General features: G+C 44.6%; 2 protein-coding genes across 10 annotated transcripts in view; one reads left to right on the top strand and one right to left on the bottom strand.

Moving 5' to 3' along the window:
* Positions 1–56: 56 nt before the first annotated feature.
* DEDD (death effector domain containing) lies at positions 57–10,560 on the bottom strand. Of its 6 annotated transcripts, none has more exons than XM_005203536.5 (6): positions 10,343–10,560; positions 8,729–8,761; positions 2,761–3,149; positions 2,453–2,560; positions 2,013–2,159; positions 57–1,252 (listed from the first exon to the last, which is right to left on the bottom strand). In XM_005203536.5, the coding sequence occupies exons 3-6, from the start codon at positions 3,083–3,085 to the stop codon at positions 876–878; spliced, it is 957 nt and encodes a 318-aa protein (XP_005203593.1). In that variant the 5' UTR covers positions 3,086–3,149; positions 8,729–8,761; positions 10,343–10,560; the 3' UTR covers positions 57–875.
* The window catches only part of UFC1 (ubiquitin-fold modifier conjugating enzyme 1), a 25,709-nt gene continuing 13,109 nt past the window's right edge, over positions 9,727–22,326 (top strand). Inside the window, exon 1 of one of the 4 annotated variants that reach the window (XM_059884751.1) lies at positions 9,727–11,121. Coding sequence is in view for 1 of the 4 variants with exons in the window: in XM_005203530.5 (XP_005203587.1) it covers positions 11,264–11,266 (3 nt within the window). In the remaining 3 variants the exon portion in view is untranslated. Of the gene's footprint in view, positions 11,267–11,377; positions 11,989–22,326 lie in introns of those variants that run through there. The other 3 variants (XM_005203530.5, XM_010802771.3, XM_059884752.1) reach the window with 3 other exon arrangements.

The following is a 22,326-nucleotide window of genomic DNA, read 5'->3' as shown; positions in this document are numbered from 1 at the left end:
ACTCTCACCTGTGATGCCCTTTGCCCAAGCCAGAAGAAAGCAAAAGGGGAAAGGGCTGCAGGGTACATTATTTATTTTCACTTGAACATGGAAAGAAAGTGTCACACTCCCCCTTCCCCTTTTCAGGGGGAGTGTATTCTAACCAGCAACCGCTTCTCCATCCACCCTGTGTGTGTGTGTGTGTGTGCGCACACACCACAGTTGGGACTGACTAGGCTGACCTAGTCCTCTTACCTATTATTCCTTTGAAGAGAGTTTGACAGAGAGGGAAAAGGAAGGAGCCACACCAGGCAGAGGTTTCAAGCCATGGAATGGAGGAAACGAGGCAGAGAGGAGCAGCACCAGAGGCCAGGAGAGAGTGGAAAGGGCCACAGCTTCTTTGTTTTTTAAAAATTCTATAATTTGGGAGAGGGTGGTGATTAATTTCCAAAATACACTTCAGAGTCCCACCTACCACACAGCTCCCTACTGACAGCCCTTTGGTTTTTCAGACAAAGTTTAAGAGCCCTCATAAAGCCAGAAGTACTGACAACCCCTCAATGCACCCCAAAAGCAGTGATCACTTCAATCCCTTACAAAGACTATGACCTATAGACTTTGCTTCTCCCTACACATTTCTTACGGCTCAGTGGCAAGGTGACTGTAGAGACACAATGAGGGGGTAAGTGGAAAAGGAACAAAGGGAAGCCAGGCACATGGGTGCAGGGAGGGGTGGGGGACACCACTTCCATTTTTCTTTTGTCTTTTCCTTTAAAAAAAAAAAAAAAGGCAGGGGTGTGATTGGTTGGAAGGGTAGAGAACAAACCCCAGAACAGTATGTAAGCTCCAGAGGTGGGCGGTGAGAAGTCCCCAGAGAAGTGAGAAGGGGAAAAAGGTCAGGGCAATGCTTGCAGCATCAAGTTCCTCAGGAGTTTCTGTCGGCCCAGCTCATAGTCCTCCTCGTCCACATTCACCAGCAGCTTAATGGCTTCGTGGCCCACAGCCTGCTTGAGGGAGTCTGTGATAAAGACACCTTTAAGTGCCTCTAGTAACGAGCCATTGATGTAGTCGCGCCAGAATGCATCGAGGTAGGTGAGCTCAGAGAACTTGATGTCACAGATGATGGAGCCCAGGTCCCGGGACTTGAGGATGGTGTTGGCCTGGTTAAAGCGCTCAAACTGGCGCTCAAGTGGGTCCTGCTTGTTAGAAAAGACGTTGCCCTGCAGAGCAGTCTCATGCTGGCAGTATTCAGCCCGAACCCGCAGTCTGATGTCTGTGGGGAAAAGAAGACACACAGAAGAGATTGCAGTGAGAGCTGAGTCTACACCCAAGTTTTGAAAAGTTGAAAAGAATGGCAGAGTAGCACAGTTGGGAACAACACCTGACAGCTTCTCTACCTCTTCCCAGGACTAGTTCTTTTCTATGAAGCTCTGAAATCCTTGCCTCAATTCAAGAGGTTCCCTTACATGAGACATGCCCAGGTCAGATTATTTCCATCACTCACAAGTAGCACCTTGATTCTAAGAGATTTTTCTAATTAACAGAAGTTCACTTTAATATTCTATCATGACTTGAGTCATACTACAATAAGGATGTGCTAAGAGCATCCCTTTCATCTAGTTATTACTTAGAAAGAGTTGACATGTACTCTGCCACAAAGACAGAGTTCTCCACCCAGAGACTGTAACATTCAACCTCACTGTGCAACAGCAGTCAAAGTGAGCCTCGCTCTAAACAGCCTAAGCTGCCCAGTGTTCTGAGGCTTCCCAGGTGGCGCTGGGGGGAAAGAACCCACCTGCCACTGCAGGAGATACTAAGAGACAGGGATTGGGAAGATCCCCTGGAGAAGGAAATGGCAACCCTCCAGGATTCTTGCCTGGAGAATCCCATGGACAGAGGAGCTTGGTGGGCTACAGTCCAGTGGGGTTGCAAAGAGTCGGACACGACTATAAGCAACTCAGCATGCCCAGTATTTCAGCAGTTCTATTTCCCCTCCAGTCTACTCCGCCTCTAGAACCCTTGAACTTTCTCACCGCATGTCTGCTTCTCCTTGGGATCTGGTGTCACTGACTTCCGGCGTTTCCGCTGGCTCCCAAGTGTGGCTCTCCCTCGAGCTGGCCGCTTGCTACACATCTGAGGGCCCGAAGCAGGGCAGCACACCACAGGATAGTGGGGAGGCACTGACCAGAGGGAAATAGGGAGACACAGCAGGGGAAAAGCAGAAACAGAGACAATTCACTTGGAATGTGGAGGGATCATTCAGACTCAGCACTACAGCAGTATCAATAATGGGACTTGAAAGGCAGACACAATATGGGAACCATTATAGGACCTAGATGAAGCATTAACACCTCATCTGATTTTGAAGGAGGAGCAGATGTGGGAGGACAGTGTCCTTTCATTTAGGCTGGCAAAAGATGGGTCCAGCATCCTCTTTCTTGATTATGGAAATTAGGGAGAGTTAATATCTCACCTGTTTTAGGGGGGTGGGGAGGCCTCGGTTCTGGGTCGCTGAGGGCTCTGGGTGTCACATAGCGAACTGATGTCTCCTCCAGGTATTTGTCTACAAGATCAGGGCACACTGTAGGGGGAGAGGGACTCACTCAGGAGAAGATACACCCTTCCCTTCTCCTAGTCCAATCCTCCAATGCACCTCGAAACGTCCTGCTCAGGACTCCCCGGAGTGAATGCCTCCTTCTGCCTGGACGCCTACGCTGCTGACTCCGGGCCGCCCACAGCTCTCCCCTGATCCCAGGGTCCCAGCCCCAAGTGCACCCTCACCAGCCCGTCTCCGCTTGAGAGTGACGTAGGGCAGCAGGTCATGGCGAGTGATGATGCGCAGCAGCTGCAGCACCTGGCGGAAGTTACTCTCATCACAGCGGCCCTGGCGCTCCAGCGCCAGTAAGAAGTCACGTCCATTTCGGATGAGGCCACGCTCGTGGTCATCAATGACGTCAACAAAGAGGAAGGAAAGAACACGCACGTCTCTGTGTGTCAGGTGGGTGCCCACGATGTCAAACATGCGGTGCAGGCTGTACAGCCCGTGCTCCTGCTCACCGTGCTCTTCGGGCCACACCTGGCTTGCCCTCCGCTTTAGGCCCGCCATGCTGGGGGCTCAGGTACACAGTGCTTTCCAGAATCCCTGCTCAGCAGCTGCAATCCCCACTATACTGTAAGGACAAGGAAAGAACCTGTGAACCACTCAATGTTAGGAACTAGTCTTAGCCGATCCTATATTCTCAGAGCCTAACACAATGCCTGGCACTGTGTAGTGCTTAATGAGCATTTATTAATTTTTACAAAGTTGTTGATTTTTTTGGCTCACTGTGCAGCATGCAGGATCTTATGTCCCTTGATCAGGGATTGAACTCACATCCCTTGCATTGGAAGCATGGACCCTCAACCACTGGACTGCCAGGGAAGTGCCTGTAAAATATTTATTAAAAAATAAAGCACAGAGCTCTCTATATTCAGCAGATAGTGCCCTAAGTCCAGATCTTACTAGAGAAAGACAGTCACATCTGCTAAGGAAGACTCACTAATTTGCAAGTTTAGTGTTACATATTCAGCAGACATTGTTGCGATTGTTGCTCTGGCCTCCAAAATACTGTTTTTGGTCCTGTGTGCTCTCCCTGACAGTGCCCCTGATCAATTCATCCCTTAAATGAAAGCAAAATGAAGAGAAGTAGAAAATTCACTCTAAATTCTAACACAGAAGCTGCATCAGATAAACTTAGGGGCTGACAGCAGGGAAACTGAAAGTCTGAACTAGTTTTAATTCTGCCCATATAAACTGTAGCTACGTGACCTTAGGTAAGTCACTTAGCTTGAAAGCCTCAGTGTCCCCATCTACAAAACAAGGAGGAAAGACTACTCCTCAGAATTATTAAGAATCCAGTGAGAATATGCACATAAAATCACCATAAAACTTTTCTAACTGGTTAGGAGATTTCAAAGAGACAAGCATCCTTGGCCTCTGCAGACCAGACTCATCCCTTCACAGACCTATCCTCATTTCTCCTACAATCAAATCAAGTCCAGGAGAATAATAACTGCTGAGAAAGTTAATCAAATATTCACCAAAACTCATGGATTTAAATCAACAAACATCACTACACTCCTACACTGAGCATTCGTGGAATTCTCCTGTGCCACCTGTACTCTCCTGACGGTCACACACCATTTGGATCTATGCCACTGTCTAACCTTTCCTCATGGTTGTCGTTTACCAATCCCCCGTCAATGACCAAGCACAGTCCTACATTTATTATGTATTTTGGCATTTGATTCACACATTTCCTCCATCATTGTGGGTAATGTCAGTGACCCAGCTAAAAACCAATCCTCAAGTCAAACAGCTTTCATCTCTAGCCACTCATATTTACTACCCTACCAAGTACCACCCAATACTACTACACCCTCTGACCACAACCTCCAATCACCCAAACAATTATAAATTCCTGTTGATACTACTTTCTATTTCCTAAATTTGCCTCACCTTTCCACCCCCCTACTACCATCATGCTGGTTCAGGTCCCAATAATCTCTCACCTGGATTACTGCAGAAGCCTCTTTAAGGGCTCTCCTTACAACCAATCTTAACCTGTCTAAATCCATCCCCTACATCCAGCTAGATTATCTAAAATGCACAACTGACCACATCACTTTTCATCTTAACACCTCTCCACAATTCTCTCCTTGAGTTTCCCAGGTGGTGCTAGTGGTAAAGAACCCACCTGCCAACGCAGGAGACATAAGAGATGTGGGTTTGCTCTCTGGATCAGTAAGATCCCCTGGAGGAGGACGTGGCAGCCCACTCCAGTATTCTTGCCTGGAGAATCCCATGGACAGAGGAGCCTGGCGGGCTACAGTCCACAGGGTTACAAAGAGTCAGACACGACTGAAGTGAATTCACATGCACAATCCTCTCCTTACCAATAAGAATACTCCAGATTCCTTACCCAACACACCAAACCATCCAAGATCAGGTCTTTGTCACTTTTTATTTCTCTAACGTTAATCATTAGTCTATAGTTCACATATATCACACAACTCATTTCTCCATAACTATCTTTAGAGTATTCTCTTTGCCTGAGTGGCCCTTCCCTTCTTTTCCATACGCCCCATTACACCTTTTTTCAGATGGCTAATTCCTACTCATCCTTTAAGAATCAGTTCAGGGACTTCCTTGGTGGTCCCATGGTTAAGAATCTGACTTCCAAAGCTGGGGACACAGGGTCAATCCCTGATGGAGAACTAAGATCCTACATGCCACAGGGCAACTAAGCCCATGTGCCACAACAGACGATCCTGTGTGCCTCAGCTAATACCCCACGCAGCCAAAAATGAAATAAATAAATACTAAAAAAAAATACTAATAAACAAATACTTAAAAAAAAAAAAAATCAGTCCAGATGCCATCTTCAAATTCATTCTCTACAGCCCATGCTAGGGTTAAGTAGGCCTCTTCCATGTTCCTATGGAACACTGTACATATATTTCCCTTAAACCATTTATCAGAGGGTACTAAAATTACCTGTACGCCTATCATATCTTAAGCAACTCAAGTAGAGGGACTAGGTCATATTCATCTTTATAGCTATAGTGCCGAGCAATGGACAGGGCTTGGCATATACTAGGAGCAACCTGCTGTTGAACTGAACTGAACCTCCAAGAGATCTCCACAAGCAATACCAGTTAAGAACAAACTCACTTAAGTCCAAGAGTAAGAGGACCCCATTAAAAGTACACGCAGCTCAGGTAACATGCATATTCTCTAGCGTTCCCCATACTGTAAAACTACCACTACCATAGCAACCTACTCAACAATAATACAGGCTGTTCTGTCCATTTTATACTCCAAGAAACTGAGGCTATGTTAAAAGGGAGAATAAAATGATAAACTACTTCAGAAGAGTCAAGCAACTGTGGACTCAGAAAACTGAAGAGCAAGTAGGACCTGGTCTTCTTTTTTAATCCTGAAACGACTGCACAGAGAGACTCACACCCTTAAGAAAACGGGAGGTCCAACCTGAAATCACCTAGCCCTGTGACATGGGTTCAGAATGTGGACAGGAAACACAGCCCATATCTAGTTATGAGAACCAGACATCCCACCCAAAGCATGGGAAACAACTGGGAATATGGCTACTCAACTGTTGACTGGTTTTCCTCGTTTCTTCCTCTCTTGTTTTCCCTGCTACAGTCACTGGCTACAAATAGAGGGGCCTGAAGGAAAACAACTTCTTGCTCATAGCAGAAGGCTCACATGAGAAAACTGAGCCTCCTTAGAGCCCCTACAACTTCGCCTTGTTCCTATCCCACCTGTTCCCATCCCACCTGTTCCCCTTGACCAGCTGTCTATTCTGTGGATCCCAGAAAAAAACAGATGGGCAGGTTTCACATTCAACCAATCAGAAAAGTAGGCTGCTCCAGAGTTCCCTAGTTCAAAGTGTCCTGACTATAAACCCCAGGAAATTGTCCCCACATACCTGGTCACTGGAAAATGAAGCAGAATACAGGAAAGCCCTGTGGTCCTAACTATATATCAATGGATGCAATTCTATGATAGGCCTCAATTCTGAGGGTTACATCCCTAGATCTGAGGGGGAAACAGCCACTGTTAAGTCATAGATCCTAGGCTGGGTCAAAGTGACAGGATTTATCAGAGCTTCTAGGTCAGTGGTTCTCAATCAGGGCAATTTTGCCCACCAGGGGACATTCAGCAATGTCTGGAGACTTTTTAGATCATCATGAATGGGGAGTGGGAAGTGAGGGTGGTAACGGAGGGCGCTGCTGGCATGCAATGAGTAAATGCAATGGATAATGCCAGACATCCAATAAAGCACAGGATGGCCTCTTACAACAAAGAATTATCTGATCCAAAATATCAATAATGCTAAAGATGAGAAATCCTATTCTAGATGGAGCATGATGAAGGGTCAAAAGAAGAGACAGCACTGTCACTTGCCATCTTCTATCTGGAGAAGGAAGTCATCTGGTCCCTCCAACCAAAACCCAGCAAACAATATTCCAGAAGAAGAGCCAGTCAGACAAAGACTCATTTAACTTAACTAAGGAGTTTCATCCTGCTCCAGCTTTGGCTTCTCTATCACCTGCTGCTGCCATTTAGGTGAACAGCAGGGACAGGGCTACACTCCCTTCCACCCCATCCCAGGAGGTATAATCTGACCTAATTCAATCTAAATTGCTGTGAAGATTAGAGAAATGCCATCCTCTGCAAGACAGAAAGGACCCTGCACTGAAACCTTGCAACCATCTTTAAAGTCCCCAAATGAGATCAAGAGCAGACCCTTCCTTGTTAGGCTGCTGAGCAGACTTACAGCACTTATGCAATAAAGCAAAATGTACAAGAGGGAGAAGTTTCCCAAGGCCATGCTTGTCCTTGGGAGAAATGTCAGGAGGCTGACATGCAGGCTAATAGGCAGCCCTCCCCACTTAATTATCATCTGTGATGGCGAGTTCACTCACTCAGCAATCCACATGCGGGTTCCAAGAATCTAACTTCAGCACTCAAAGAACGTGGCCAACTTCCTCTTAAACCAAAATATATTCAGCTTACTGTGGCAGTGAATCGAGGGAACTACGCAGAAATTATACAGAGATTCTAGATGAAAGGTATCAGAGCAGTGAGGAGAATGTACATCCTCCAAACAGAAGATGAGAAAGAACTTCAGAATCTTGGTGCCTGAAATACTGCCAGACAGCAGAGACAACACTCCAGTAAACAAGAGTCCTGATCCTGCAGGCTGGTTTGGGTCTATCTGGGAGCCTAACATCTAGGTCACCCCGAAGGGGTTCCCGAGACTAATCCTTTATTCTGATGAATTGCTGCATTTCCGGGCACTGTAGGAGTTTTTATTGTTTGTTTTCTTTAGGTAGGCACAAGCCAGCCAAGGGCCAACAGTCTCTATGTATCTACAGGCCTTCCTCTCGATTAATTGTTGTCTGTTAGGTTTCTACTCCCAAGCAAAGTCTAGTTTCATTCCAACCAGGAATGCGATCTGTATTTTTTGAGGTATTTGATTTTCTCAGAAGCCCTTGGAAGTCATGTGGAAGAAATTAAAGAGAGTGATGTCTTAACATGAAAACAACAGTAGTTTCATCCCAACAGAACTGGAGGTGTCTGACTCTCTCACAAGCCCTTTTGAGAGGGAAAATCTGAGAAAGGGTGATGTCTTAAAACTTGAAATATAAAGGATATGGAAAAACCTTAAAAAATGACTAAAACTACATAAAGAAAGAGCTTTCTTGCTGGTAGGACCCAGAAAATGTAACCAAATATCTGGAAGTCAGAATTACAAAGTATGTTTTCAAAATGAAACTTCCAAAACAACTAGGAGAAAGAGTAAGCTGGAAGAAAAGCCTGCCCGCAGCAGCCCGCAGCAGGTGTCTCAGCAACCCTCCAAGGCAACCTTGGGAGACACTGTGCTAGAGTACAAAATTCCACATGTTTACAAATGTTTCTCTCAGAGCTGACCAAGACAACTAGACAGTGACAAAACAGGGCTGGAGGCTGGTCCTAAGACACCTAATTTCTGTTCTCTTTTCCCTCCTATCAGTTTCCAGCGACCTAAAGAGACAACGACTGTAACAAATCTTATGCACTTGGTTGGGTGAGTGAAAACCCATTTTCCCTGTCATCTACTCCATTACTGCACTCAACCCTCAATATGTCATTTCCATTCCCTTTCATTGTTTGAAAACAAACAAAAAGTTCCAGACTTACCTCTGCAGGAAACTTAATTTCCCAGGTCTCTTCCTAGCACAAGATTCAAAGCCAGCAGCAAAACAAAAACAAATAAGGGGGGAAAGTGTCAATTTTCAAGCTTTACTTTGACACCTCAAAGGCCCAAAGAGTCAATCTCAGCTGCAAAAATATACAGACAAGCCTAAAGCTATTTCAATTGTAATGATACACTCTAAGCTAAATGGGAGAACTCACTTCCAACAAAGTCCCCAGGCTTTCCTAACCTTCTATTACCCAATTCACTAAACAATACCAACTCTGAGAATGTCCAGTCTCAGTGGTTTACGCAAAAAAGTCCCAAATTTAACAACTTGTAGGGGGGAAACCAATTATCCTCTGACACCTCACTCCTCACTCTCTTGTGAGGCCCACCTACTTTGTTATACTATCAACACTGACTTCATCTTTAGATGAACCAGGAGGAAAGTGGTTACAGCGAAAGGCGGCACCTTCTTTTCATCACTTCACTTGAGAGACCGCAACTATCCTCCAAATTCTGTCTTCACTCTTTCCCTTACCTAGTACACAGTGAGAACGAAAAACCCACTGGGGCAGGATCCACTCAAACACCTACATTTCACCGGGAACATTTTTTTATACACGGGTACTGACCCTCCCTCCCAGCACTAAACAGCAAAATAAAGAATCTGGAAACTAAAGCGCTCATTTAATTAGCACGGCTGCCCAGATGCCATCCTGCGTTTTCTGATCCCTTTCTCAGACTTCAGAGCCTTGACTTCAGCATACAGAGGTCCAACACGGCATGCATGTTTCCCCATTCCGACATTGATAATTACTTAAAACTAGGAAAGTCCTTTACTCCTTCCACACAACAGCGATACCAGGGTCCGCCTTTCCCCTTCTTTTCGTAACCAGGAAAAACAAGGGTGCTTTGGGAAATCCAGCTGAACCTTCATCCAACCCCAGTTCTCTAAACCCACAAGACCATTCCCTTCTGCCCGTCCCACCCTAGGAAAAGCTAAAAGGCCTGGCAATTAGAATTGGCTGCAACTGATGCTGCTTAACTCTGCTCTCTCTTCCTTTCCACAGGGGAAAGGGAAACCCCTGAACCTCTATCATTCGTGCAGCTCCACTGTCCTATCTCCCATCCCATTCCCCTTCCTCCCAAACTTTCCTCCTAGTCTCTCACTTTCTCCATTACCTCGTTACACCGACACGCTCTCCAGTCCCCAAACCTCCGTTTTCTCCTTTTCCACCCAAATTCTCCCCTAGGCCCTTCCCCCTCCCACCTCCAATTTAACACCTTCAGAACCTCCCCCCAGACGTCTCAAACCCAATCTTCACCTCTCACCTCCCCACTACAGCCCTTACGCGAGTCCAGCTCTTCTCCCCACCACTTGCCACAAGCCCCCTTCTCCTTCACACCCTCAGCCCCTCCCTCCCGCTCCTGCCCCCTTGGCCCGGCGGGCTCGCAGCCCCACTCCCCACCTCGGCCTCTCTAACACCCCCAGCCCGGCCCAGCCTCGGCCCTTGTTTACGCCCCTCCCCTGCCCCACTCCTCCGCCTCGACCCTGCCTTCCCGCACAGTTGCCACCTCCCCCGCACGCCCCCTCGGCCGCTCCCCTCCCCCACCTCGCAGCGTCCCGTCACCTCCCTCTCCTGAGGTTCTCAAGCTGGACGTCGCCACCGCCTCCCCCTCCACTTTCCTTCCCCAAGCCCTTCGCGGCCCCGCCCGGCCCCGCCCCGTCCCGCTCGACTCCCCCTCCCCACTCCGGCCGCCCCGCCGCCTCACTCTCGGCTCAGGTTCGGCGCCGCCATGTTGGATCCATCCGCGCCGCGCTCCCGGGCCTGTCTCACGGCGCCGCATCCGGGCTCCAGCCGCCGCCGCCGCCGCCGCCACCGCGGGCGTGGGGGAGGGGAGAGGCGGGCGGGGGTGGCTGCATCCTGAACACCGCCTCCCGGAACCCGGCCGGTTAGTGGCGGCTTCGAGACCATAGTGAGGCATGAGCCGGAGTAGCCATGCTAGGTGAGGGCAGCCTGGCAGCGGCATTAAACAGGGAGTGGATAGCTTCACTTTGGTACCGGAGACTAGAGATTGGCAGCCATCTTGCTTTGGGGCAAGCTGGCAACGCACGTTTTTCTTCTCTACGGCTTTAGGGCGGTAGTAAGGCCTGTGAGAGGTTGCACTCTCTAGTGTGGAAACGTTGGTGGGACCCGAGCTGGCTGGTGTCGACCTCAAGATCCACTGACAGACTGCGACTGGCAGCCATGACGCAGAAGGGCGGAATGTTACGAGGGTCCGATTGCCCTACGAACTTGTGGGAAGGTTCACGGTCTGGGTTTGACCTTTGCCCTGAGCTTCCTGATAACCCGGACGTTCCGTAAACTTAGGTCCGGAACAGAAATCACTGGTCAGTTGCCCTCTCGGATTTCACTCTTTGAGCACTTGCTTTTTGAGCACTCGCTTCCTGAAGGAAGTGTCACCTGAGCTGAATCCTGGACTGTTGGGAATTGGGGGTGGGAGACTGGGTACCTTCTGGAGCTGCCAGCAGTATGGTATGGCTAAAGAGGGGTAAATAGATGAGTTCTGTGAGGTTGGGAGGGGCTAGTTTACGCAAGGCCACGTAAATTATTTTCCTAAGGATAATGAATAGGTTTTGAAGAGTCTTAGCTGAGGTGTAAACAAATACATTTGCATTTTAAAAGATCAGGGGTAGCAATGGGTAGAATGAATTGGAGGGGGCGAAGTTAGACCCAAGAACGGTTAGGACGCTCTTATCCCGAAGAGAGATCACAGTGGTCTGGCCTGTAAAAGGGTGTGTACCGATGGTGGCGGGGGAGGGTGGGAATGATCGGAAATGGATATGAGGCCGAGGGAGGAATCCAAGGTTTTTCTCGGTGTTCTGGCTTAGGCACCTAGGGACTAATGATGCCATTTTCATTATTTGAGGTCGGGGAAGGTGGGGGAGAGAATGAGTTTTAAGTGCCTGTGGGATATCCGTTAGACAATGGAATGTTACATAATGTGGGTTGGGAGTCCAAAAGGAAAGTTTAGTGTGTGTTGTTGAAACCATGGAAGTGGATAAGATGGCCTAGAAAGAGGAATACCTGCATTTAAGAGATGAGGTGAGGAAAGAGGGAAAAAGAGGACACCGAGAAGGGACAAGTAGAAAGAAGAAACCAGAAATATCAAGGAAATTGGTCAGTATTAAAGCAGAAAAAAAAAAAAAATCGCGTTAAGATGTGGACTACAATGTGTCCGTTGGATTTTGCAACAAGTAAGTCATTTAGTAACTTTGGAGAAAGCTGTTTCAAAAATATGGTGGGGTAGAAACAACGAGGTAAATTGAGTTACTAGAAAGGCACAATGTATAAAGACAATTTTCATCACAATGTTAATGGTAAAAAGGGGATAGCAGCAGGGGATAGCATATGGGAGAATTTCACAGAAAAGGAAGGAATTTTAGATAACTGTGGGACAGCCAGATAGAAATGTCCAAATGACAGTTGAATGTACGAATCTAAAACATGGGAGAAAGTTATATTAAGTTGGAAAAAAAAAAAAGCAAGTGCAAAAGAATACACGCATATTTATACAAGTATTAAAAAATGAGTTATGAAATGGGCTTGGGAGGGATGAAACATACTTTTTATTTTAGATTCATTTTTACTGTTTGAATTTGTTTTACTGTGTACATAACATACATTACTTTTATAGAAAGCTGCTTTTTAAAAACTCCAATGATGTATAGGCCAGAAATTCTGAATCATGGACATTAGAGTGGTTGTTGAAGCCATAGATTTGAATACGCTCCCCCAGAGAGCAGCAGAGGGCTATGCAGAGGCCTTGGTGAAGTCTAGCACTGAAGCCGTAAGTAGAAGAGCCCTTGGAGAATCTTTGGAAAGGAACAGCCAGTGAGGAAGAAAAAACCCTGGTTCCTAGTTGTCACAGAATTAGAAGGAAGAGAGTGTGTCAAGAGGAGAAGTTGTCGAAAGCGTCAGCTATCCCCAGAAAGGCAGCTAACAGGGAAAGTTAAAAGCTATCTCCAAACTCAGGTTTCCAGGAAACTTGGCATAAAGGTAAAATCCGTATCTTGAACCTTCACTAGATATTATTGAAATTCAACGTCTATGCTATTCCATCATTATATGTCACAGCTGACAACCCCAGTCTTTCAATGCGTCTTCAAATAAACACCAGCCAATTCTTGCACCATGAATGTTTTCACATCAAGAATGCTTCCTCTCCCATTCTTTATTAAAGCCCTTAGGCTGCCATCAAGAAAAACTTGTGTTGCCAGAAATGGTAAAGTTAAGGAATTGAAAGTAGGAGTATAGGTTGAGAAGACCAAGAACTAACTACTGATCAAGTGGATTTTCCTAAAACCACCCAGATAGGAGGGCTTCCCAGGTGGCACTAGTGGTAAAGAACCTGCCTGCCAATGCAGGAGACCTAAGAGACACAAGTTAGAAACCTGGGTCAGAAGATCCTCTGGAGGAGGGCATGGCAACCCACTCCAGTATTCTTGCCTGGAGAATCTCAGGGACAGAGGAGTCTGGCTGGCTACAGCCCATAGGGTCTCAAAGAGTCGGACGACTTAAGTGACTTAGCACATACATACACATACCCAGTTTGGCACAGAGGGATTATTTAATAGGCACAGGAGTTTTCAGTAAGCAGGAGGGATAAAGGACAGTAGAGCCAAATGGTATAAGCTTCAGAGAAGGAGTTTTTACAAGAGGATGAGAGCATGATCATCTGAAAGTAGCGGTGAACTAAGGAGAAGCATGGTCCCCTGCCCCCGTTTCCTGCAGGATTGGGAAGAATAAACAGTCTCTACAAGGTTGAAAGGAAGAGATATCCATTAGAAAAAGCCAAAACTGTCTCTCCCCTCTTCACCACCACCCCATACTGGAACTCTTCCCTTGTGAACAGCCTGCACTCCATCCTCATTTTCTTAAGATTACTCTTTTTCCTAGAGTAAGAGTCATCAGGGCAGAGGTTGCTACCTGTAATGTATGATATGGGGATGTGCCCCCACCCACATAAGCTCATAAAAGAGACAGACAGGCACTACTTACAATTGAATCGTATTCTCTCTCTATCCATATTAGGAAGTGGTTTGATGCCTAGCAATCCTGACATCATGGTGGGAATTCCTTTCCAGGAGCCCATCTCTCTTCCAAACTTAAGCCAACCCCATTTAGAGGATTAGAGAAGAGAGGCCTTCTCTACTGCTGTGGTGTCTTATCTGCTCAGTGCAGCCTCTGGGGAGATGACCTATCACCCTCTTCACTCACAATGGAAAGATAAAGAAAAGGACTGGAATTTTTCTTCATTAGGCCTGCAAAGTAATCCCTCTTCCTCTATAGGACTATACCTAATCCTTTTCCCTAGGGCCAAACCTTAACTAAATTTTACAGATTCCAGACATTGAGACAATCGCCTGGCCAGCTGTTCCTAAATTAGTCCATTCATGACTGCATTCATGACTGTAGGAATGTTTACTTTTGGGGGTGGGAGCTGGAAATACACTCTTAAAACATGAAGACTTGGGAATTCCCTGGTGTTCTAGTGGTTAGGACTCCACACTTCCACTGCAGGGGGCACAGTTTCAATCCTTGGTCAGGGAACTTAATATCCCACATACTGCACTGCATGGCCCCAAACAAAAAAAGCCACACATGAATCCTCAGGACTTTCCTGGTGGTCTAGTGGCTAAGATCATAATGCCCTTAACAGAAGAGAGCTAAGTAGATTTCCGGAGGTGAAATGGAATAAATGCTAACCAAACCAAGGAGACTGGCACTTATGCCCAGCACTGGAAAGAAATATTGCAAACAGTAAGATTTTTTTTTGTTCAGTCGCTCAGTGATATCAGTCTTTGTGACCCCATGGACTGCAGCACACCAGGCCTCCCTGTCCATCACCAACTCCCGGAATTTACGCACTCAGGTCCACTCATCATCTATCATCCCCTTCTCATCCCACCTTCAATCTTTCCCAGCATCAGGGTCTTTTCCAATGAGTCAGTTCTTCGCATCAGGTGGCCAATGTACTGGAGTTTCAGCTTCAGCATCAGTCCTTCCAATGAACACTCAGGACTGATTTCCTTTAGGATGCACTTTTGTTGTTGCTGTTAGTTGTAGCTAAACAGTTGTTTCCCTTTTGCTTGAACCGTATGTCATCTCTACAGTTAAAGCAAAAACTTCATCTCTTGTCTAATGTTCTTTTCCCACCCTCTCCTTACTTCAACTAAAAACTCAAAAAAACTCTCTGAGAAGATTGAGAACCCTATATAGGACTCTCTTGTTCCTCCTCCTTTCATGTCCCTTTCTTTATATTCATCCCTGTCTCTTCCTTGGAGCCTCAACTGAGAGAACATCCCTCCAGCTTTCAGGCAGGCCCCCAGGGCTGGGGGAGCCTGGTGGGCTGCTATCTCTGGGGTTGCACAGAGTCGGACACGACTAAAGCAACTTAGCAGCAGCAGCAGCCTCCAACTGGACCCTGGTTTCCATTCTTTTCTACTTCTCAATACACTCTGTTCCCACAATTATCTCTTCTTCCTTTCGAATCTTTAAACAAACATCCTTCAGCTACCTTTCACATGATCCCATTTCCAGTATGCCCTGCACTTAATTCATTGTAATTTTCAGTGATTAGAAAAGCCTTTTTTTCTGTGCTTAAAAAAAAAAAAAAAAAATCTCTTTGTAACTTGCATTTATTGGCCCTGTCTTTTTTCCTCTGGATCAACACATCAGAGCTAAATGTCAGCCCTTCAGAGAGCTACTATCATCTCCCTACTAAAGCATTTTTTTCAAAGTCCAATGTTACTACCACTTAAAATTATAGTAGATCTCTCATCTTTCTTAATCTGAATGCTCTATTGAGATTGCTTGTCTCAGTCTATGCTGTTCCCATTTCTGCCAGATTAAAATCTCTTTTTGAGCCAGACATTTCCTTAAATAATTCTATACCCTGTTAGTAACCCATTGTCACAAGTATACTCTTGACGCTTCCAGGCCCACTCTGATCCCTATGTCATTGCCTGGGCTTTACTCTTGAACTTTATCCTACAGTGACTTGCTGACCCGACAATCCTCTCTAGTTCTTGGTTCCCCATTAAGCTGCTCCAATTACTCATTTTCATCTTCACCTAAAGCATCATGTTAGCTAATTTCAGTTGTACTTCTAGTTCGGTCGCTCAGTCGTGTCCAGCTCTTTGTGACCCAGTGGACTACAGCATGGCAGGTTTCCCTGTCCATCACCAGCTCCCAGAGCTTGTGCAAACTCATGTCCATCAACTTGGTGATGCCATTCAACCATCTCATCCTCTGTCATCTCCTCTCCACCTGCCTTCAGTCTTTCCCAGCATCAAGGTCTTTTCCAATGAGTCAGTTCTTCACATCAGGTGGCCAAGGTATTGGAGTTTCAGTTTCAGCTTCAGCATCAGTCCTTCCAGTGAGTATTCAGGACTTATTTCATTTAGGATTGACTGGTTTGATCTCCTTAGAGTCCAAGGAACCCCCAAGAGTCTTCTCCAACACACAGTTCATAAGCATCAATTTTTCAGTGCTCAGCTTTATAGTCCAACTCTTACATCCATACATGACTACTGGAAAAACCATACATTTGATTAGACAGACCTTTGTTGGCAAAGTAATGTCTCTGCTTTTTAATATGCTGTCTAGGTTGATCATAGCTTTTCTTCCAAGGAGAAGAAAAGGTTAGTTTCTAACCTAGCTGTAAGCCTTTAGCTAGAATCCCAGTGTCTCCTGGCTCCTGAATAGGAGAGTAGAGGCCACAGTCAGCTACTGAATCCTAAGGATTTGCTGTCTAACATTCTCCTTAACTTGTTTCCTTCATTTGCCACCTCTGACCTTCACTAACAAGACTTTGGGTAACTCCATTAACTTCCCTGAGCTTGTTTTCTCATCTGTAAAAGGAGCGAATATATAAAATAACATTCATGTCATAGGTCATTGTTTTAAAGATTATATTAAATAATATATATGAGCTGTCAACACAGGGCCTCGCTCATTGTAAACATCAGATAAATGTTACCTAATATTTATATGTAACAGTTTTCACCAGTTTTCAGAAATTCGGGAGGTTCTTTGTTAATGCTCTCTGCTGCTCCCACGGGGATGACTTTTTCCAAGTCATTGGTTATCCTACAGGCAGGCCATGACAAAAAAACAGCCCTGTCCTACCAAAACCTCCAGCTAATTAGAGATTTAATTCTCTTTAGTTGTTGTTCGGAGAAGGTGATGGCAACCCACTCCAGTACTCTTGCCTGGAAAATCCCATGGATGGAGGAGCCTGGTAGGCTGCGGTCTGTGGGGTCGCTAAGAGTCAGACATGACTGAGCGACTTCACTTTTCACTTTCATGCATTGGAGAAGGAAATGGAAACCCACTCCAGTGTTCTTGCCTGGAGAATCCCAGGGACAGGGGAGCCTGGTGGGCTGCCATTTATGGGATCGCACAGAGTCGGACACGACTGAAGTGACTTAGCAGCAGCAGCAGCAGCAGTTGTCCAGTCAAAGTATTTCTGTATTCTAGCAAATTCACTATCTTTTTCAAAGAACATATCAGGAAACTGTTAGTTTTTTTTTCTGAAATCAAGATATAGTGTCTCTGTGATGTTCCCCTAGTCTGCTAGTCTAGTAACACTGACAAGGAAAGTCATCCAGTCATTTACTTAATATACATACATTAAGCATTTACTAATGTCAAGTGCTGTTATAGGCATATAGGGTAGGATACAGAGTGGTGAACAAACAGACATAGTCCATGTCTTCATGGAGTTTATTGTTTACATGGGTGGACTGCCTAAGGAAAGAAAATAGCAAATATACCCTTTTAAATTGAGATAGGCGCTATGAAGGAAAAGAACAGACTGCTGTGACAGAAAAGGAATGATCAGGGAAAGCTCTCTTTGAGGAGGTAACACAGAAGCTGAGACCCAAAGAGCCCAAAGGAGCCAGTCTGCTTGCAGAAGACTATCCTAGAATGAGAGGATATGTGCTAGAGGCCCAAAGGCAAGGAAGAGCCACACCCTGGGCGACTGAATCACATCATGGTGAACCACTGTTGGCATCTGGGTTCACTGTTTTCTTCTCTCGTTTATAAAATAATCTTTAATAACTGTTCTATGATTGTAAAATAATCGATAATCTTAATTCTTCAGTTTCCAGAATTCACCATCTAGAATTTCCCTCTTTGAAAATGTGGACATTTGTGATATGTGGTGCACTGGAGAAGGGAATGGCAAACCACTTCAGTATTCTTGCCTTGAGAACCCCATGAACAGTATGAAAAGGCAAAATGATAGGATACTGAAAGAGGAACTCCCCAGGTCAGTAGGTGCCCAATATGCTACTGGAGATCAGTGGAGAAATAACTCCAGAAAGAATGAAGGGATGAAGCCAAAGCAAAAACAATACCCAGATGTGGATGTGACTGGTGATAGAAGCAAGGTCCGATGCTATAAAGAGCAATATTGCATAGGAACCTGGAATGTCAGGTCCATGAATCAAGGCAAATTGGAAGTGGTCAAACAAGAGATGGCAAGAGTGAATGTCGACATTCTAGGAAGCAGCGAACTGAAATGGACTGGAATGGGTGAATTTAACTCAGATGACCATTGTATCTACTACTGCGGGCAGGAATCCTTCAGAAGAAATGGAGTGGCCATCATGGTCAACAAAAGAGTCCGAAATGCAGTACTTGGATGCAATCTCAAAAATGACAGAATGATCTCTGTTCGTTTCCAAGGCAAACCATTCAATATCACAGTAATCCAAGTCTATGCCCCAACCAGTAACGTTGAAGAAGCTGAAGTTGAACGGTTGTATGAAGACCTACAAGACCTTTTAGAACTAACACCCAAAAAAGATGTCCTTTTCATTATAGGGGACTGGAATGCAAAAGTAGGAAGTCAAGAAACACCTGGAGTAACAGGCAAATTTGGCCTTGGAATACGGAATGAAGCAGGGCAAAGACTAATAGAGTTTTGCCAAGAAAATGCACTGGTCATAACAAACACCCTCTTCCAACAACACAAGAGAAGACTCTATACATGGACATCACCAGATGGTCAACACCGTAATCAGATTGGTTATATTCTTTGCAGCCAAAGATGGAGAAGCTCTATACAGTCAGCAAAAACAAGACCAGGAGCTGACTGTGGCTCAGACCATGAACTCCTTATTGCCAAATTCAGACTTAAATTGAAGAAAGTAGGGAAAACCACTAGACCATTCAGGTATGACCTAAATCAAATCCCTTATGATTATACAGTGGAAGTGAGAAATAGATTTAAGGGCCTAGATCTGATAGATAGAGTGCCTGATGAGCTATGGAATGAGGTTCGTGACATTGTACAGGAGACAGGGGTCAAGACCATCCCCATGGAAAAGAAATGCAAAAAAGCAAAATGGCTGTCTGGGGAGGCCTTACAAATAGCTGTGAAAAGAAGAGAAGCGAAAAGCAAAGGAGAAAAGGAAAGATATAAGCATCTGAATGCAGAGTTCCAAAGAATAGCAAGAAGAGATAAGAAAGCCTTCCTCAGTGATCAATGCAAAGAAATAGAGGAAAACAACAAAATGGGAAAGACTAGGGATCTCTTCAATAAAATCAGAGATACCAAAGGAACATTTCATGCAAAGATGAGCTCGATAAAGGACAGAAATGGTATGGACCTAACAGAAGCAGAAGATATTAAGAAGAGATGGCAAGAATACAGAGAAGAAGTGTACAACCCAGATAATCACGATGGTGTGATCACTGACCTAGAGCCAGACATCCTGGAATGTGAAGTCAGGTGGGCCTTAGAAAACATCACTACGAACAAAGCTAGCGGAGGTGATGGAATTCCAGTTGAGCTATTCCAAATCCTGAAAGATGATGCTGTGAAAGTGCTGCACTCAATATGCCAGCAAATTTGGAAAACTCAGCAGTGGCCACAGGACTGGAAAAGGTCAGTTTTCATTCCAATCCCAAAGAAAGGCAATGCCAAAGAATGCTCAAACTACCACACATTTGCACTCATCTCACACGCTAGTAAAGTAATGCTTAAATCCAGGTATATTAGACTTACTCAAGTGAAGTGTTCTTGTTTATTTCTAGTAATGCTTTTGCTTTCAAGCTTATTGCATCTGTTATATAATTTCCTTTTGGTTTATTTTTCCACAATATATCTTTTCCCATTCTTTTACCTTCAACCTTTTCTGTATCATATCATGTTTTAGTTTCTAGTATCTTATGTTAATTATGATTTGCTATTAATGCATGTGGAATTAATTTTAAAGGGTATGTATAATATTTCCAATGCTCTAAAGTGACACATTTATCAATGCAAAATTTTCTTATGTATTTGGGTCTTCCACTTGTTTTCCTCAGTTGGCTTATTCACAGGGCATTAACCCACTGTTCTAATTATTGTAGCTTTACAATACATGTTAATATTTGGGTTAACTTTTAGTCATTACTTATCTTTTTCAGAATGTCCCTTTCATTTTTTCCTTATTTTTCCATGTGAGTTAAAATTAATTTGTTTAAAAATCTTGCTGACATTTTTATCTAGATGTTAAATTTATAGATAACATTGGGAAATTGACATCATTACATATTCTCTCTCTCCAAGAACATGATGTTACTTTCCATTTGACCCAGTTTTCTTTTATGTGGGTAGCATTCTAAAATTTCATTCATACTAGGAATTTCCTGGCAGTACAGTTGTAAGGACTCTGCACTTTCACTGCCAAGGGCACAGGTTCAACTCCTGGTTGGGGAACTAAGATCCTGCAAGCCTTGAAGTGTGGGGGAAAGAAAATTTCATTTATGCAGATCCTGTTCATTCTTTTTGGTTATTCCTAGGCATTTTATCTGATTTGTTGCAATTGGGTCTTTCTTAAATTATGTTTTGTTTATTGTTTATATATAAAGGATATTTATTTCTGCATGATAGTTCCTCTTCCAATCAGTTTACTAAATTCTATTACTTGTAGTAATTTTAAAGTTGATTTTCATGATTATATATATATAATAAGCTATCATCTGCAATACTGATAATTACATTATTATTTTGGCTATATAAAAATGTTTATAAGTAGCTAGCTTGGGAGAAAACATGAAGAAATGAGGTAAAATGAGTTAGGAAAATTCTTTTTGTTAGTTATAATTTCACTGATGATTAGTTAAAATGATAACAGGATTCTCAGCATTTTAAATGAGTTCAGGGCCTGGACGCATGGTATTCTAGAAATCAGAAATATTTTGTAAGTGAAATTGTTTTCCGCAAAGGTGGTCTGAAGAATGCAGATCAGATCAGATCAGTCGTTGAGTCGTGTCCAACTCTTTGTGACCCCATGAATTGCAGCACTCCAGGCCTCCCTGTCCATTAGCATCTCCCGGAGTTCACTGAGACTCACGTCCATTGAGTCAGTGATGCCATCCGGCTATCTCATCCTCTGTCGTCCCCTTCTCCTCCTGCCCCCAATCCCTCCCAGCATCAGAGTCTTTTCCAATGAGTCAACTCTTCGCATGAGGTGGCCAAAGTACTGAAGTTTCAGCTTTAGCATCATTCCTTCCAAAGAAATCCCAGGGCTGATCTCCTTCAGGATGGAATGGACTGGTTGGATCTCCTTGCAGTCCAGGGGACTCTCAAGAGTCTTCTCCAACACCACAGTTCAAAAGCATCAATTCTTCAGCGCTCAGCCTTCTTCACAGTCCATCCATACATGACCACATCCATACATGACCACAGGAAAAACCATAGCCTTGACTAGATGAACCTTTGTTGGCAAAGTAATGTCTCTGCTTTTGAATATGCTATATAGGTTGGTCATAACTTTCCTTCCAAGGAGTAAGCGTCTTTTAATTTCATGGCTGCAGTCACCATCTGCAGTGATTTTGGAGCCCAGAAAAGTAAAGTCTGACACTGTTTCCACTGTTTCCCCATCTATTTCCCATGAAGTGAGGGGACCGGATGCCATGATCTTCGTTTTCTGAATGTTGAGCTTTAAGCCAACTTTTTCACTCTCCACTTTCACTTTCATCAAGAGGCTTTTTAGTTCCGCTTCACTTTCTGCCATAAGGGTGGTGTCATCTGCATATCTGAGTTTATTGATATTTCTCCCGGCAATCTTGATCCCAGCTTGTGTTTCTTCCAGTCCAGCGTTTCTCGTGATGTACTCTGCATATAAGTTAAATAAACAAGGTGACAATATACAGCCTTGACATACTCCTTTTCCTATTTGGAACCAGTCTGTTGTTCCATGTCCAGTTCTAACTGTTGCTTCCTGACCTGCATACAAATTTCTCAAGAGGCAGATCAGGTGGTCTGGTATTCCCATCTCTTTCAGAATTTTCCAGTTTATTGTGATCCACACAGTCAAAGGCTTTGGCATAGTCAATAAAGCAGAAATAGATGTTTTTCTGGAACTCTCTTGCTTTTTCCACGATCCAGCGGATGTTGGCAATTTGATCTCTGGTTCCTCTGCCTTTTCTAAAACCAGCTTGAACATCAGGAAGTTCACGGTTCACCTATTGCTGAAGCCTGGCTTGGAGAATTTTGAGCATTACTTTACTAGCGTGTGAGATGAGTGCAA

This window comes from Bos taurus, chromosome 3 (assembly GCF_002263795.3).
Source record: "Bos taurus isolate L1 Dominette 01449 registration number 42190680 breed Hereford chromosome 3, ARS-UCD2.0, whole genome shotgun sequence".
Classification (NCBI taxonomy): Eukaryota; Metazoa; Chordata; class Mammalia; order Artiodactyla; family Bovidae; genus Bos; species Bos taurus.
The sequence above is the reverse complement of the archived record's forward strand: the minus strand, read 5'-3'. Positions and strand labels throughout refer to the sequence as shown.